This window comes from Cucumis melo, chromosome 11 (genome assembly GCF_025177605.1).
Source record: "Cucumis melo cultivar AY chromosome 11, USDA_Cmelo_AY_1.0, whole genome shotgun sequence".
Lineage (NCBI taxonomy): Eukaryota > Viridiplantae > Streptophyta > Magnoliopsida > Cucurbitales > Cucurbitaceae > Cucumis > Cucumis melo.
In genome coordinates, this window is record NC_066867.1 from 16,037,305 (window position 1) to 16,052,950 (window position 15,646).

Sequence of the window (15,646 nt, forward strand, 5' to 3'; positions counted from 1 at the left end):
TTGGTACCTTGAAGACAATCGTCTCTAAACCAGCCGAAAAGTCCTTACGTCCATCTACTCTTCTCAAGAAGATTTGTCGAAGCAAGATGACAGTTGGAGGAAAAGACATTGGGAGTCCTCCATCCAAAGGAGATGCCTATCCTAAAGAACCCTTACAGAAGGTCAGCTCGACACATGCTCCCTTAAGTATTCTGAATCATCTTTAGACGCTTCTAATAGATAGGTTACGAGAAGTCTTGAACCTTCTCAGTGGGTTGGGAAAAAGGTGGTTTCAAACTTCTTCAAGAAAACAACCTTATGTATGTGGGAGGATATACAAGATAAGATCATGCGAACTCCTTTTGAATACATCTCAAGACTTAGGCCAGAAATAGCAACAGTTCTCTCGGGGATTGAGAAGATCCATGCAGATGGCTTGACTCCTCTTGAAGAGTATCTAAATAGTTATCTTAAGAGGGTAGACAATTTCAACAATGTACAATCTTCATATTCTGCACAATTGTTGTCAATAGATAAAGCTCGTCAATTAGATGAGAAGACCTCTGCCATTGAGGAAGCTTTAACTTTGATGGAACAACTACGAGGGGATGCCAAAGTTATTCAAGAAAGAGCCACACAATTATCTTTAGAAAATAAGGAATTGGAGAGGAGACTTTAGAGCATAAATGCTGAGTCTGAACAACTGTTAATCTTATCTTGCGAGAAAGCAAAGGCCATAGACCAGTAAGAACTAGAAGTTGCCAAGCTCCAGGATGAAGTTAACACCCTTGAAGGCACCTCTGCTATTATTGAAGAAGCGATTGAGGCCCTGGCTACGATTCGTAGGAGCATGGAAGCTGCACGAGAAGAATTTAAAAACTTAAAGTGGAAGCTTTGATTTATGCCCCATTTGCCCCCTTTTCTTTTGTTACAATCCTTGTAAATGTAAAAAAGAAATTGTTGAATGATAATGCAAAATAAATTTTTTTATTCTAGTGTGGCTACATTTACATTTATTTTGCAATTTTTACATATGAGATGACAATGAAACATGATTATTCTTTTTTACATGTGACTGAACTTAAAGTTTCCTTTAAGCAGCTTACGTACCCTTTATAATATAGGGATCAAGTCATAACGTAGTTCAATTTTTTGCTATTCACCTTTTATTCTCTTGTGGGCTAAGGAGCACCATGCAGTTTAGGCTCTTGGGATAAGGAGCGTGCATATTTTGCAGCTCTTATCTTCCTCAAAGATTTGTTCGTCTCCCTTGTTTGTAGGATTAGTGAATATAATAAGTATTGGCTTCACTGTCAAGGAACCTTCTTACTTATGTCAACAGATAGCTTCCTCTTCATACGTGATGGGACACGATTGTTGATCTTATCGTCATCATTGTTTTCTTTAAGAAATAGTTTTGCCTTCAAAGTTTTCATCTCTCTTTGTTGTTGATCGTTTGTCATCTTTAGACGATCAAAAGCAGATGTCGAAGGTCGATCTTTCTTCGATGTAGAGATACTTAGCCTTTTGAAAGAAAAATTTCGAGTGGAAATAGACGTCGGACATTGGTTTTCTTCTTCTTTCGTGGCCATACTCAATCTTTTAAAGACTGAAGATCGAGTAGTTGAAGGCTTGATACGATCAAAAACAGAAGTCCTTTCCTTAATTTCATTTGAATTGTCGACTTCTTCAGAAGATCCATAATTGTTGTCGACTTGTATTATGCTGACAGTATGACATGCGGTGACTTCTAATGTTTCTTTTGGATGATCCTTAAGGAAGCTTCTTGGAAAGAATTCTGTCAAAGTTATCAATCGTCGAGCTCGGAGGAAGTCCCCGTCTTTTTCTCTAATAGGTTTAGGCTTCGACATCTTCTTGTTTCTCTTCCCCTTCTTTTTATGAGAGATGTTTCCTTTTGAATGCTTTTGATGGAAGTGCGACTTCGTTTAAACAGAACTTGTTTGTCTCTCTTTTTGATGAGCCACAACTATCCATTCTTCGCTCTCATCCTCAATAGGCTCTTCTTTGTTTTGAGAGTTCGACGTCATGATCTTTTGTTGGAATCGAACAAGTATAGGTTTGAAAGTCCTAAATTGAATTAAACTTTCCCTTTGATCATAAAGCAGTATTGATGGCAGAACACTTGAAGTCATATTGACTGCAACATGATTTGTTTAAGCTACTTCATCAATATCTAGCTCAATCTTATTTTCACGAGCCAACTTTAGAATTAGCTCCTTCAACACGAAGCACTTTTCAACAGGGTGACTAATGACCCGATGATACTTGCAGTAGTTAGGATCATCTAATTTTCCTGCGTGCTCTAGTCGTTTACATTCTGACAACTAAATAAGTTGTTTCTCTATTAATTGCTCCAACATATCTGCAACATCAGAGTCAGGAAAGGGATAAAATTTTTTCTGTCTTTCTCTAAGACTTGGGCATCGCTTTTCATCGTCATCATAATTTCTTTCATGTTTTGTTTCTTTTCTTTTAGAGAAAGATTTCAATGGAGTCTCTTGAACAACCATAGACTCGTTTAGGACACTATTTGCAATCTTTTTATATATGATCTTAACTTTGTCTTCTATATATGAAATTTATATCACTTCAAGAAAATACTTGTCTTATCTTACATCAAGGAATCAAGAGGCTTCTTCCCATAATACGAGACGAATCATAAATAAAGCAACCCCAAGGGTTAGATATGAACAACGTCACAATTTTAGTTTATGCATCTCGAAAGGCGAGCAAATATGGCGAAAGCTCTGAGAGGATGTCCATCTTAATTTGGAATTAGATATGAAATTTATATCACTTCAAGAAAATACTTACTTTCCTTGTATCGCATCATAATGTAAAGAGCTGAGTTCAACATTATACCTAATCACCATCATACATAATCACCAACTCCATTCCCTCTTTCACTAAACACCTTTAGTGTATACAGTAATAAAATCAGTTAGACAATACTGTTAATATAATTTAATTACTGTATAGATACTGCATTAGACCATTACACGCCTTCTGATAAAAGATTACTTAAAACTATGTATGCTTGACTCTGGCTTACCTAAGAAACATCTCTTTCCACTTACACTTGGACAAGATGGAGGAAAACTTGAACGCAATAGATACATGATCAATATAGGTAAGAAATGCATAAGATTAAGTTAGCCCCTTTTTATCCATGATCTTAACTTTGTCTTCTAGCTTAGTCGCACATTTAAAACTATACTGCCATATTCACGACTAGATTAAACCACATATATATAAGAAAATAACCACATGCGCATGCAACTTCCCTACTCATTCAACTTGGCTATTTAAGCCATTTTCACTTGTATTTTCCATACTTTCACTTCATTTTTCAAATTGACCAAAAATTTGGGTCAAATCTCTTGTAAATTCTCTCTTAAGATCAATAAAAATTTTCTCTCAATTTTTTTAAGAAATGTCTCCTTTGTTTGATTTTCAAGCTTCTTTGGGAATTCTGAAGAACTAAGGTACTTTTCTTTGATAATGGAAATTCTAGTATTTGTTTCTTGAGAACTATGTATGGTTTGCCTTTTAATTTCAATCTTTAGTTGAATTCTAATCTTGCTATTGTATGAATTCTTGTTTGATTAGTTTGATCATCCACAATTGCATGAATTTACTTTAATCCTTAATGCCACTAAGCATGATTTTTGAAGCAAGATTGATTGATAATTGTTCAATCGATAACAAGCATGTATTTTTCCTTTTGTTATTTTCTTTAATTTTCAATTAGAATTCAATTAACTAATCTTTCTCAAGATAGAGGCTTTCCTTGCATTTGATTGCTACAACATTGGAACCTAGAAACTTAAAGCAAATGTAAAAGAAAAGCATGAAAACCGCTAAGATGAAAATGTTTTCTTTGAATTTAGTTTGAATTTGGATTTGATTCTTGTTCATTAGCAAAAGTTAACTAGTTTTCTTGAACTAATTAGTTGTGGATTGAAATTGATTACAACAAATTTATTTGTTGTGTGATGGAAAGAAGGCTAGAATGGTCCATTCCTATTTTTATTTTTGATTGAGAGAATTCTATTCCTTTGTGGCCTAATATTCTCGAATTCCAAAAAGATTTATTGCTTAGTAAATTGTCACCATACCCCATCCCCTGTATTTTGGATTAGACCTAAACTTATTTTTTACTACGTTTTTTACTCGTTTCTTGATTTAAAGTTTCGATTATAATTTTCTTTCATTAATTTGGATTTTAGGATTCTTGAACCCATATTTGATTGACTTTTCTTTTAACAATACTTTGAATTTTTGACCTTACAATGAATTAAAATATTTATAAAATACAACAAAATTTCAGATTCTATCAATAATACACATCAATTTATACAAGATACTTGTTTGATAACAATGAAATCTTACTATGTTTTGTAAATATTTTTAGTAATTTTTTCGTTTACAGTAATTTTTCTAATTTTTATCAATATATTGAATAATGCATATCGTATAACTAATTAATCTATTACCTATTTTAAATAATTAATATATTACCATTATATAAGATTTTCATTTTTATTTTCATAAATTAAACACAAGAGAATAATTTTGTTCATAAAATTCTAATAAGACTTCTCATGCCTTTCATTCTCACGCATCTTATTTCTAAAACATCCTATTTTCTGCGTATTTTATTCGTAGGTATCTATAAAATCTCAAATCAAACTACCTTTAATGGAAAGAGATGGAAATTAAAATGGCTTTTTAAGAATAAAAAAGTAGAGAGGAATATTTGCTCCAAAAGTTTCAACATGTTTTTTTTGTAATTTAGAAGTTGGAGTGAGATAATTAAAGCATCATTAGAATCTAATGTAAAAAAAAAATAAGAAAAAACTATAGTTCGTAGCCTTATAAGAATATGTTATAGTAAATATAGCACCTTGTTTTAGAATTTTACAAATATGACAAAATTCTCACTTTTAAAAATATTCTCCATCTTAAATTTGTTAATTCCCAAAATATCCTTCAATAACTTATTTCTTTTCCCTCTTTAATGCCCTAATCATCCCCTTTTTTTCCCTACTTAAGACCTTAGTCATTATTCTGTTACAGAAAAATAATTTGTTTTTTCAATAACGTACATATTTCTTCTTCTCTTTCTTAAGGCCCTAATCATTCTTTTTTATACGAGGAAAACAATTTATTCTTCTTATCTTAATCTTGGATTTTATGATAACAATGGCACATTATTTCCAATATGAAATATAATGGTTGTTGATCGGATTAATTTAACTTCGATTGTGATTTTTCTTTACTTTCTTCGATGTGTATTTTGAGTTAAATCTTATTTCAACTTTTTTTTTTTATTTTGGTTTTAATTTGTATCAGTTTTGTATATCAGTGATGTGACGTACTTGTATTTTATGTATTAGTTATAGTTGATATACTTACTACTTGGTTTTCATTTTTTTTCAAATTTTATCCAGTTTATTGTAGTTTATTGATTAAATAAGTATGTGACGATATAACTCAATGTATCATTACAAAGTATATCAACAATATATTATTAAAGTATATCAACAATATATTATTAAAGTATATCAACATGTTAGTAAAGTTTACAAGTGTCTATTAATAGTGTATCAAGTGTATAAGTAGAACTAATTTAAGCATATCAGTGTATTTAATCAATTGAGTGTATCATGAAGAATACTAAGTGTATCTACAGTACATCAGGTGTATCAAACATATCACGTGTATCAAGCATATCAAATTTGTTGAGTGTACCAATTAAGCATAATAAGTTTATTAGTAGGGTATAAGTGTATTAAACTTATTAGTGAAGCATTTAGGTGCATCAAGGTGTTTTACGTGTATCAAAGGGTATCAAATGTATCAAAAAGTATCAAGGTCCAAAGGTTATCAAGAAGTATCAAATGTATATTAAGTGTATCAAGGAGTATCAAGTGTATCAAGGGATATTAGGTATATTGGGTGTATCAAATGTGTATCAGTAGCAAGAGCATTTGTAACATTTTACATTTTGTATATGTGGGTTGGGCTTTGTTTTGTCATTTTTGCAAACAATAAATGTATATGATATGGACTTAATTATTATAACTTATTTTTCCTTTTTTGCAAGTGCCCAAAAAGATAAAGTATCGACTTACTCAAAATATGAAAAAAAAATTAATACGATGGTAGTTTCATATATACACTATTCTTCATTGTTTGCTATAAAATGACATTTATTAATTGCATTAGATCCATCGGAAAAAACTAATATATCACCTATTAAATTAAGAAATGGTAAACTTTACTATGCTAAAAGTGATTTTAAGGGTAGAATCATTTTTGGACGATTCTATACCTTGCGAATTTCTAAATTTACAATATTACCATATGTACTGTCAATTTGAATAAATTAATATTAAACTACGTATTGTCAATTTAATAAATTAGCGTAAATTTATCTAATTCATAAGGATATATAATCGTAAATTTACCATCTTTAAGTTATTCTTGTTAATTTATAAAAAATTCAAAAAGTCACCCACATATAACCACAAATAAAGAACCATTATCTGGATAAATAATATTTTTAAAAATCATTTAAAATATTTAACACTATTTGTAACCATTTTTCATTTAAACAAAATAGGTTTGGTTTAAATTTCATAACTTAAAAAGTATAAATTGTTTGTAATATAGAAAATAAATAATGTGCAACATTATGTAAGAAATAAATATAATAAAAAAATAACTTGGCTATTAAAATTCAATAACTACCATGAATGGTCCAACTAGTATAAATGTAGATCCATCTTTTGAGTTAAATTTGCTATCCAAAGATTTTATTATTGCTTTCAAGCTTTATCTATTCATTCTTTGTGCTAGTTCAAAGAAAAAATTGATCTAAGGTAATGCTAATATTTACATTTCGTTTCATTTTATTGTTTTATTTTTATTTACATTTTAAAACAGCATAGTCAATAGAACATTTGCTAATATGATGTTTGGAACCTTTCCAAAATAATGTGAGTCTCAAAGAGAGTTTTATTTATATAAAAAAAATATATGTAAAACTAAAACCGAGAAGTGTTAGAGATATTGAAATTTATTGTCATTGATGAAGAGGTAATCATACATATTTGTTAAATTTAATTATTTATCACCTCCTTAATTCTAATCTAATGGTTAATAATATTATTTACTAAGATTTAAATATAGTTTATTTTTTAAGCTCCTCACATTTATTACTTAAAATTAAATTTATACACTAATTTACGTAGGTAAATTTTCATAAATATAACAAACTATTAAAATATTTATGTCTCGAGTATCAAAGCTCATAAAGTTAGCCATTTTTTAAATCTAAGTTTGTTTTTTCGTCTTTCTTCTTCCTTCTGCTGCGATTTCTTTTATCGTTTTTCTTACTTTTTTTTCCACTGCAATTTCTTTCCATAATCTTTCTTCTTTTCCTCTTTTTTTTAGGTCGTTTAGATTTGGGTAACCGAATCTCATTTCTTTCTATCGTCTTTCTTTTTTTACTCTTCTTTTTTCTTTTTTTTTTCGTTGCAATTTCTTTCCATCATCTTTCTTCTTTTCCTATCTTTTTTATGTTGTTTAGATTAGGGCGTAACTAAATTTAAATGATCATGTATAAAGAATCTTGAAAAAAATGAAGTAGTCAAATCTAAACAATCGTGTAAAAAACCATCGTCTACAAAAGAATTTAAAAAAATTGTTTAGCAAAAATCTAAATCATCGTATACCAAAGAATCTTGAAAAAATAAGTGATCGTGTAAACAAATCTAAACAATCATGTACCAAAAAAATCTTGAAAATTTTCGTTTAGCCAAATCTAAACGATCGCGTGTATCAAAGAATTTTTTTTAAAAATAAATGATCGTGTAAACAAATCTAAACAATCGTGTACCAAAAGAATTTTAAAAATTTCGTTTAGCCAAATCTAAACGATGGTATATCAAATTTTGAAAAAAAAAATCGTTTAGATTTGGCCCCAAATCTAAACGATCGTGTAAGCAAATCCAAACGATCTTGTAATCAAATCTAAACGATCGTGTAACCAAATTAAATGATCGTGTAACCAAGTTAAACAATATAATTGAAGAAAATAAATCGTTTAAATTTGACTATTCGAATCTAAACGATCATGTACCAAATATATTACGTGCATTGTTGACGACATGGTTGATGGGACATTTTTGGCATTTTGTATTATGGGCATGTGGGTATTTTTTGTTGTCGGAATTGTTCTATATGGTGTAATTATTTTACCGCTTTGTTATATTTTTGGAAATACCCCATTTACTTAATATACAAAATGTAATATGTTTTCTTTTTCAGGTAACCAATTTTCAAAATAGTCTATACTATAACTTGATCAAAAACTTCAATATGTTACAGAGAAATGAAAATATAATAAAAATTCAAAGGTTAAAAATGTAACAAAAAAAAAAAACTTTGTATATAAAGTACTTAATTTTATGTCTTTATTATAGTTATCTTTAAAATGTACCATTACATACTATTTATTCATTTTAGTAAAAATACATATTAACAAGACTCTCACTTGCGTTGCACGTGGTTAGTTATCTAATAAAATGAAAATGCAAGTCACTGTAATATTGGAACCGTTTCTATTAAAATATATAACAAGCATACCTTCTCTCTTACTGTGTGATCCTCCATCCAAAAAGCATTTTTTTCCTTTTTTTCTTTTTTAACTTTTGGTAAAAGGTAGAATAATATAGTCACTTCAATCTCTATATTCGAATTCTCTTCCAGTACTATACACTTTTTGTCACCTATAAATTTGGCAAATTTGTATTTGTATACATATCTTGTAAAACAAAATAGGGTACACTTTTAGGGAACATTGAAGATGATGGAACAAAAGAAAGTGGCCATCATTGGAGCTGGAATAAGCGGCCTAGCGGCTTGCAAGTTCATTCTATCCAAAGGAATGATCCCAATTGTGCTTGATGCTAGAGGTGCCATTGGAGGTGTTTGGAATGAGACGCTTAAGTCGACGTTATTGCAAACACCTAAAAACATGTTCAGATTCTCAGATTTTCCTTGGCCAAAGTCAGTGACCACAGAATTTCCAACATATAGTCAAGTTCTCGATTATATCAAATCTTACGCTGAACATTTTGGATTGTTGAAGTACATCAGATTGAACTCCAAAGTTGTTAATATCGAATATGAAGGGTTTTCTGATGAGGAGATTGATGGTTGGACTCATTGGGGCCACTCCGGCAACTCCTTTGCTAAAGGAAGCAAATGGAAGCTTAACGTCGTTGATGCTCGAACTAATACTCCACTCCAAGTGAGTTAAACGTTATTTTTCATTTTCAATACATCCTTAAAATACATATAATAATAATTTGACAAATTTATATGTTTAGCCTTTGAATTTCATAACATACGTTTTCTCTACGTCTTCACTTTTTAATATGTATTATTTTAAATAAGAATAAGAATGGACGGATTCTCAAATTTTAAAAATTTAATGTTAAGTCCCAAAAATTCAAGAATGCGTTTAGAAAGTCCTAATTAATAATCATAACATTTTATATTCTAAAATAAGAATTTCAGAGAGTATAGATTTTTTAAAATTATTTTTCTAATTTATAATTTCTTAATTATTCATAATAACAATAACAGTAAATTACTTCTTCGACCTTTTAAAAATATAATTTACTTTTAAAACCTAATCAAATACACTATGGATGTTCAAATATTTTTTTGGTTAATTTTCATAAAATTAATAAAAACATCCCAATATTGACGACATTCTTTGACAAAATTAAAAGCCCATAAAATCGATAAAATATTTTCATGAATTCTAGATTTACTTTTAATATTGCATACGATTTTTAACTACATTTTCTATTTTTTCTTTACGATTTATTCATCTTATCTTCATATTATTATTTCTTTTTCACATCCCCACTTGTTCTTGTTCACAATTTCTTCACTTCCTCCTCTAGATTTTCTTTCTTTTTTATCATCTCTCGATTTTTTCTTTTCTTTTCTTTCATATATTTCATATTTCAAATCTAAGCGATCGTATACACGACCTTGGTACATTATTGTGGAGAAAAAGATTGTTTAGATACTGATACACGATCGTTCGATCATTTAGGTCTTAATAAACGATCGTGTACCAATATCTAAACGATCTTGGTTCACGATCTTCTACTAAATGTACATAATTTTGGTACACGATCGTGAACCAAGATCATTTAGATATTTGTATATGATTGTTTAAATCTTGGTAAATGATCATGTAGCAATATCTAAATGATTTTGATTCACGATCGTATACCAAGATCATTTATCAAGATCGTTTAGAATCGGTACAAGATCACATGTACCAAGATGAACGATCGTGTACCAAGCTTTTTTCGTGCGTGTGTGGCCAATTAATCGTGGGATATTTTTGGCCTGTGGATCTTTTTCCTCCTGTGGATCTTTTTCGTTTTCAAAATTGTTTTACACGGTGTAAATATTTTTCAGGTTTGTTATATATTTGAAAAAAATCATATTTTTTTTAAATTATTAATTTAATAATCAAAAGAATATTCAATTTTATTTTATTTTGGGCAAATAAAAAAATTAGTTTCGATCCCGTACTAAAGAAACCATAATAATTAAACTTCTTATTCATCAATACTTTTTTTCATTGATTTAGATTTAAATCCTATTTTGACGTGTTTAAATTATTCACTTTGTTCTATCTTGGTATCTAAATATTTAAAAACGTCTATTTTATCATATAACCTTTTTAAAAAAGCCATACTTTGATTCCTACTATTAGAATTCCATTAAATATTTATAAAATAATTTTGGATGAGTAGACGGTCAAATAAGATAACTATGGTTAGAAATCTAGGGTTTTAAGTTTTAATTAAACCTAGATAATAAATTGATGTTTTAACAAATAACTAAAAAAAAAAATACTTTATCTTCCATATATTGATTGTGGTCATTTTGGTGCATTGAAAATCTGCTTCACTATCTCAAATCGAATGTTAGATGACTCTTTCAGTTTGATTCAAATATGTGTTGATTATGTTTCTATGTTGGTCTAAACGATTTATAGAACAAATTAGCAGGATTTATTGATTATTTATTAATTTAATTAATAAAATAGAATATAGAATCTAATCATTCAAATATAAGGAAGGCCATCATCATTCCTTTTAAAATTTAATAGAATCCTAATAGCAGGTATTAAAGTAAGCTATTTTTTAGTTTACGGACTAAAACAAATATTTTTAAAAATTAAAAAACTAAATAAGAATAAATATGAAATTTAGAAACCAAGATAAGATTTAAACAGTAGATTATATATCATTACGAATTAGATAAATTTACTCTAATTTATTATTGTAGCTTTAGTTAGAGATATGTTATAGAGAGATTTGTATAGAGATTTTATTTCTAAAGGATATCATCTTCGATTTTAATTTCCATAATTCAATTGTTCAGTTGCTTCCGAACTTTATTTATGATTTATTAATAATATAACATTTAAATTATATTTTGAGTACAATAAGAAAAACTTTGAATTATGGAGATCACTTTCTCCCATACGTTATACGTAAAAACTGTTTTCTTTTAGAGAGTTACTAAAAAAATCAAAATTGTTTATAAATAATAGCAAAATATATCAAAATTTCCGTAACTTATTTAAGTTTTTTAACTGTATTTTATAAATGTAATAGATATATTTAAAGCTTTTTTTTTGGTACAATCGAAATTGAAACTTGAACCAAAAACATTTTAATAAATCGTCAGATATAAGTACTTGCCGGTTGCCAGCAAGTTAAACGCAATTCCGGTTATAAATCTTGAATATACGAGGAATTCAACAAAATTAAATAATAAAAATTTAAATTTATCTTCTAAAAACATTAATTTTGTATTGAATAAAAATCATAAATTAATTAAATAAAAAATAAAAATAGAAAATAAAAATAAAAATAAAAGAGCAAAACTTAGCTGAAGCCCGGGCAATACCCAGATCGTTAACCAGTACGTGGCCTATTCTACTTATGGTACAACATGACTTCTTTATATTTATTTTTTATTTTTTAGAGCAAAACTGGAAGCCTTTGGTTGTTAGGATTAATACACACCAAAAGAAGAAAAAATTTAGTTGAAGTTGGACTGAGAAAATGAATAGAGTAAAGCTATGGTGAACAAGAAGAGAGATTAACTACAGGGAACTTGAGATTGAGAGCAAGAACAAAAATAGAGAAACAAAATTAAAGCAATTACTAGAAAAAGAAGGAAATGAACAGAGTGAAGAAAAGAAAAAGAAAAAAGTAAAGGCATAAGATTTGGAAGAATAAGAAAAAGATGAAACCAGAAGACTAACAGCTAACGAAAAAGGAAGCGGAAGAGAGAGGAAATATTTTAAAATCCTACAAGGCACCATAAGAATGGGCCACGTATCTGAGGCAGCAGGTTTAGGTTCAGCTAAGCTTTGCTCACAATAAATTAATACATGTAATTAGTTTCTTTCTGAAATAAAGAAAAATTTAAGTTTATTTGGCGGCATTAATTTTGCATGGCAATGATCGAGGGTTTGTAGGAGGTGGTAGCGGATTTTGTAGTACTCTGCATTGGAAGATTCAGCGACGTTCCAAATATTCCAAATTTCCCTCCCAATAAAGGCCCTGAAGCTTTCACAGCCGGTAAAGTTCTTCACTCTTTGGAATATTCCGCCATGGATTTCGACGGTGCTGCGAACCTCATCAAGGACAAGCAAGTCACTGTTGTCGGTTTCCACAAGTCTGCTCTTGACCTTGCCATGGAATGTGCCAATACAAATGGTAAATTCTCTTATCAATTTTCTCTCCCTAAAACATCTGATTATATATTTCTCCCTCCTTGCATCCTTCTCATCATCGTCGTCTTCTTCTTCTTGTTTTTAATTTTGCAGGCCCTAAAAAACCATGCACTCTGCTTTACAGAACTGAGCACTGGAACCCACCTGATACTTATCCATGGGGGATTCCTTTGAGTTTTCTCTACATGAATCGATTTGCTGAGCTTATGATTCACAAACCTGGCGAGGGTTTGCTTCTCTACCTCCTCGTCATTCTTTTTTCCCCAATTGTAATTTTCATTTCTCTCATTAATATCTATTTTTCTTTTTGTTTCTTTCCTCTATTTTGAGTTATAGTTTTAGGATTTTGTTTTTACAGAGATGGTTGATCTCGAAACTAGTGGAAACCCACATAAAGAGGAAGGTAAAATTGGCGAAATATGGGATGGTCCCAAAACAAAGCTTTCTACAGGACATCAGCTCGTGTATATTCGCAGGATTGCCTAAAAATTTCTACGATAAAGTGGACGAAGGAAGTATAATTTTGAAGAAAGCACCGAGTTTTAGCTTTTGTGAAGAGGGTATCATGATCAAAGGAGAAACCGAACCGGTCCACTCAGATTTGGTCATTTTGGCTACCGGATACAGAGGAGATTTGAAGCTTAAAGATATTTTTGCTTCCTCTGCTTTCCGAGATTACATGCTTTTTGGCGATTTAATAGTTCCCATGTACAGGTTAGGCTTTTGTTCTTTTCAAAATCTCCATATCTCGCTTTCAACTATATTGAATTCGCTAGGGGAATTGTCTTCACTTTTTTTTTTTTTTTTTTTTTAATAGTTAAAAGCTTAAATTTAACAGAAAGATTTCATTAGTAGGCTGATTTTACTAGATTTCGCCTCGGTAGAAGTAGCTTGGACTCTACATAACTAAAATCATAAGAAAACAAAATTGTTTACTGAAGGATCAAATCTTAGCTCCATGCATATAGTTTCATCATAATAGAGGAGTCCAAACTTGAATCCATCCTCATATCAAAAACCTAACTACTAATCTAATACAACCAAGTTAACATTACTTTTATTAACAATGGGGTCTTTCATTGTAGAAGCGAGTACACATTACATATAAGTACGTATTTAACTTGAACTTCCAATTCTTCAATTAAATCATGTATCAGGACTGCAATTTGAAAAATCATGTTGCAATACACACAATGTTCAATAAGGCAGTAGATGGATTTATCAGCGTTGTTCTATTTATTTAGGATGCTAGTGTTTCGTACGTCTTACCAAAGACTTGATAATGTTTTTTTTTTTAAATAAAAACAACTAAATAATAATATTTTTATTTATGATGTTGGTGTTTCGTCTTACCAAATATAATGATTCGTCTTACGAAATACGAAAGCTGCACCAAACATTGAATCCTAACAATATTGTGTGTTTTTGCTCCATTTGTTCAGGCAATGCATTCATCCTAGAGTCCCACAGCTAGCCGTGATTGGATTTTCAGAAAGTAATTCAAACTTGTACACGTCAGAAATACGAAGTCGATGGCTTGCGGAGTTTCTGGATGGCACATTCAAACTACCAAGCGTCAAAGAGATGGAGAAGGATATAGCTAACTGGGAGAAGTGTCTGAAGCTTTACTCAGGCCCTTCCTACAAGCGAGGTTGTATTGCCACTTTGCATAATTGTTACAATGATCAGTTATGCAAAGACATGGGGTGGAACCCTAAAAGGAAAAAAGGCTTCTTTGCCGACTTGTTTTTGCCTTATGGCCCTTCAGACTATGCCTTCCCATGACAATTACACCAACTTAAACCTATCTATATCGCTATTTTATTCTATCCAATAAAAAATTATATTGTCATTGCTCTAGTAAAAGCAATGCAATTTCGGCAACTCCATTTAGCGATTTTAGTTAGTTCAACTTGTTACCTTTCTTCTCTTTCTGTTTGGTTTGCAACCATACTAACTCTAAAGTTTTTGTAATTGATATATATATACACACACATACATATGCATGGTTAATATACTTTATATTACTGGGTGTTACTAAAATATCTAAATTGAAGATCTTATGAAAGATTAAGTGGGAAAAGATAGGTACATTTAAAAGCTATTAGCAAAAGAAAAGCTACATTTAAAATTTTTATTTATCTGACTTTTTAGTTTTTTTATGCAAATTATCATTGTTTGATACAACTCATTTCATATTTTGGATTAAAGGTCGTACAATATTTTAAAATCTAGGAACTGTCACGTTCCCTCCTGAACCACCTACTCTTAGCCATAAAGACGGCATGAAGCTAACATATACCCGTTCTTTTACTCAACGATACATGTTGACCCTACTAGAACTATACTAAACAAATTTAAAACATTACATACTGCGGAAATAAAACAGACTTATATATCTATGAAGTGAAACCCAAAACATAACTTCCTTTTACAAACTTCACTACTACAAACTAGGTTTACTTGACGCTTTTTACTTGTCAAGTATTGGTTTACTTGACGCTTTTCAATGTGTCAAGTAATCCAATGTCAAGAATAAGGGAGGTTTACTTGACAGTTTTTAAGTGTCAAGTATAATTATACTTGACAGGTAAAAAATGTCAAGTATATAATTATACTTGACAGGTAAAAAACGTCAAGTATATAATTATACTTGACAGTTTTTATGCGTCAACTAATCCAGTGTCAAGAATAGAGGGCTTTATTGTTGACAGTTTTTATGCGTCAAGTGAAATTATACTTGACAGTTTATAGGTATCAAGTATATAATGTTTGCTAACATTTTACATG

General features: G+C 30.0%; 1 protein-coding gene across 1 annotated transcript; it reads left to right on the top strand.

Annotated features, from left to right (window-relative positions):
- Positions 1 to 8,829: 8,829 nt before the first annotated feature.
- LOC103490462 (probable flavin-containing monooxygenase 1) lies at positions 8,830 to 14,740 on the top strand. The gene is made up of 5 exons (XM_008449974.3): positions 8,830 to 9,322; positions 12,599 to 12,839; positions 12,950 to 13,125; positions 13,215 to 13,570; positions 14,299 to 14,740. The coding sequence occupies exons 1-5, from the start codon at positions 8,876 to 8,878 to the stop codon at positions 14,639 to 14,641; spliced, it is 1,563 nt and encodes a 520-aa protein (XP_008448196.2). The 5' UTR covers positions 8,830 to 8,875; the 3' UTR covers positions 14,642 to 14,740.
- The last annotated feature ends 906 nt before the right edge of the window (positions 14,741 to 15,646 follow it).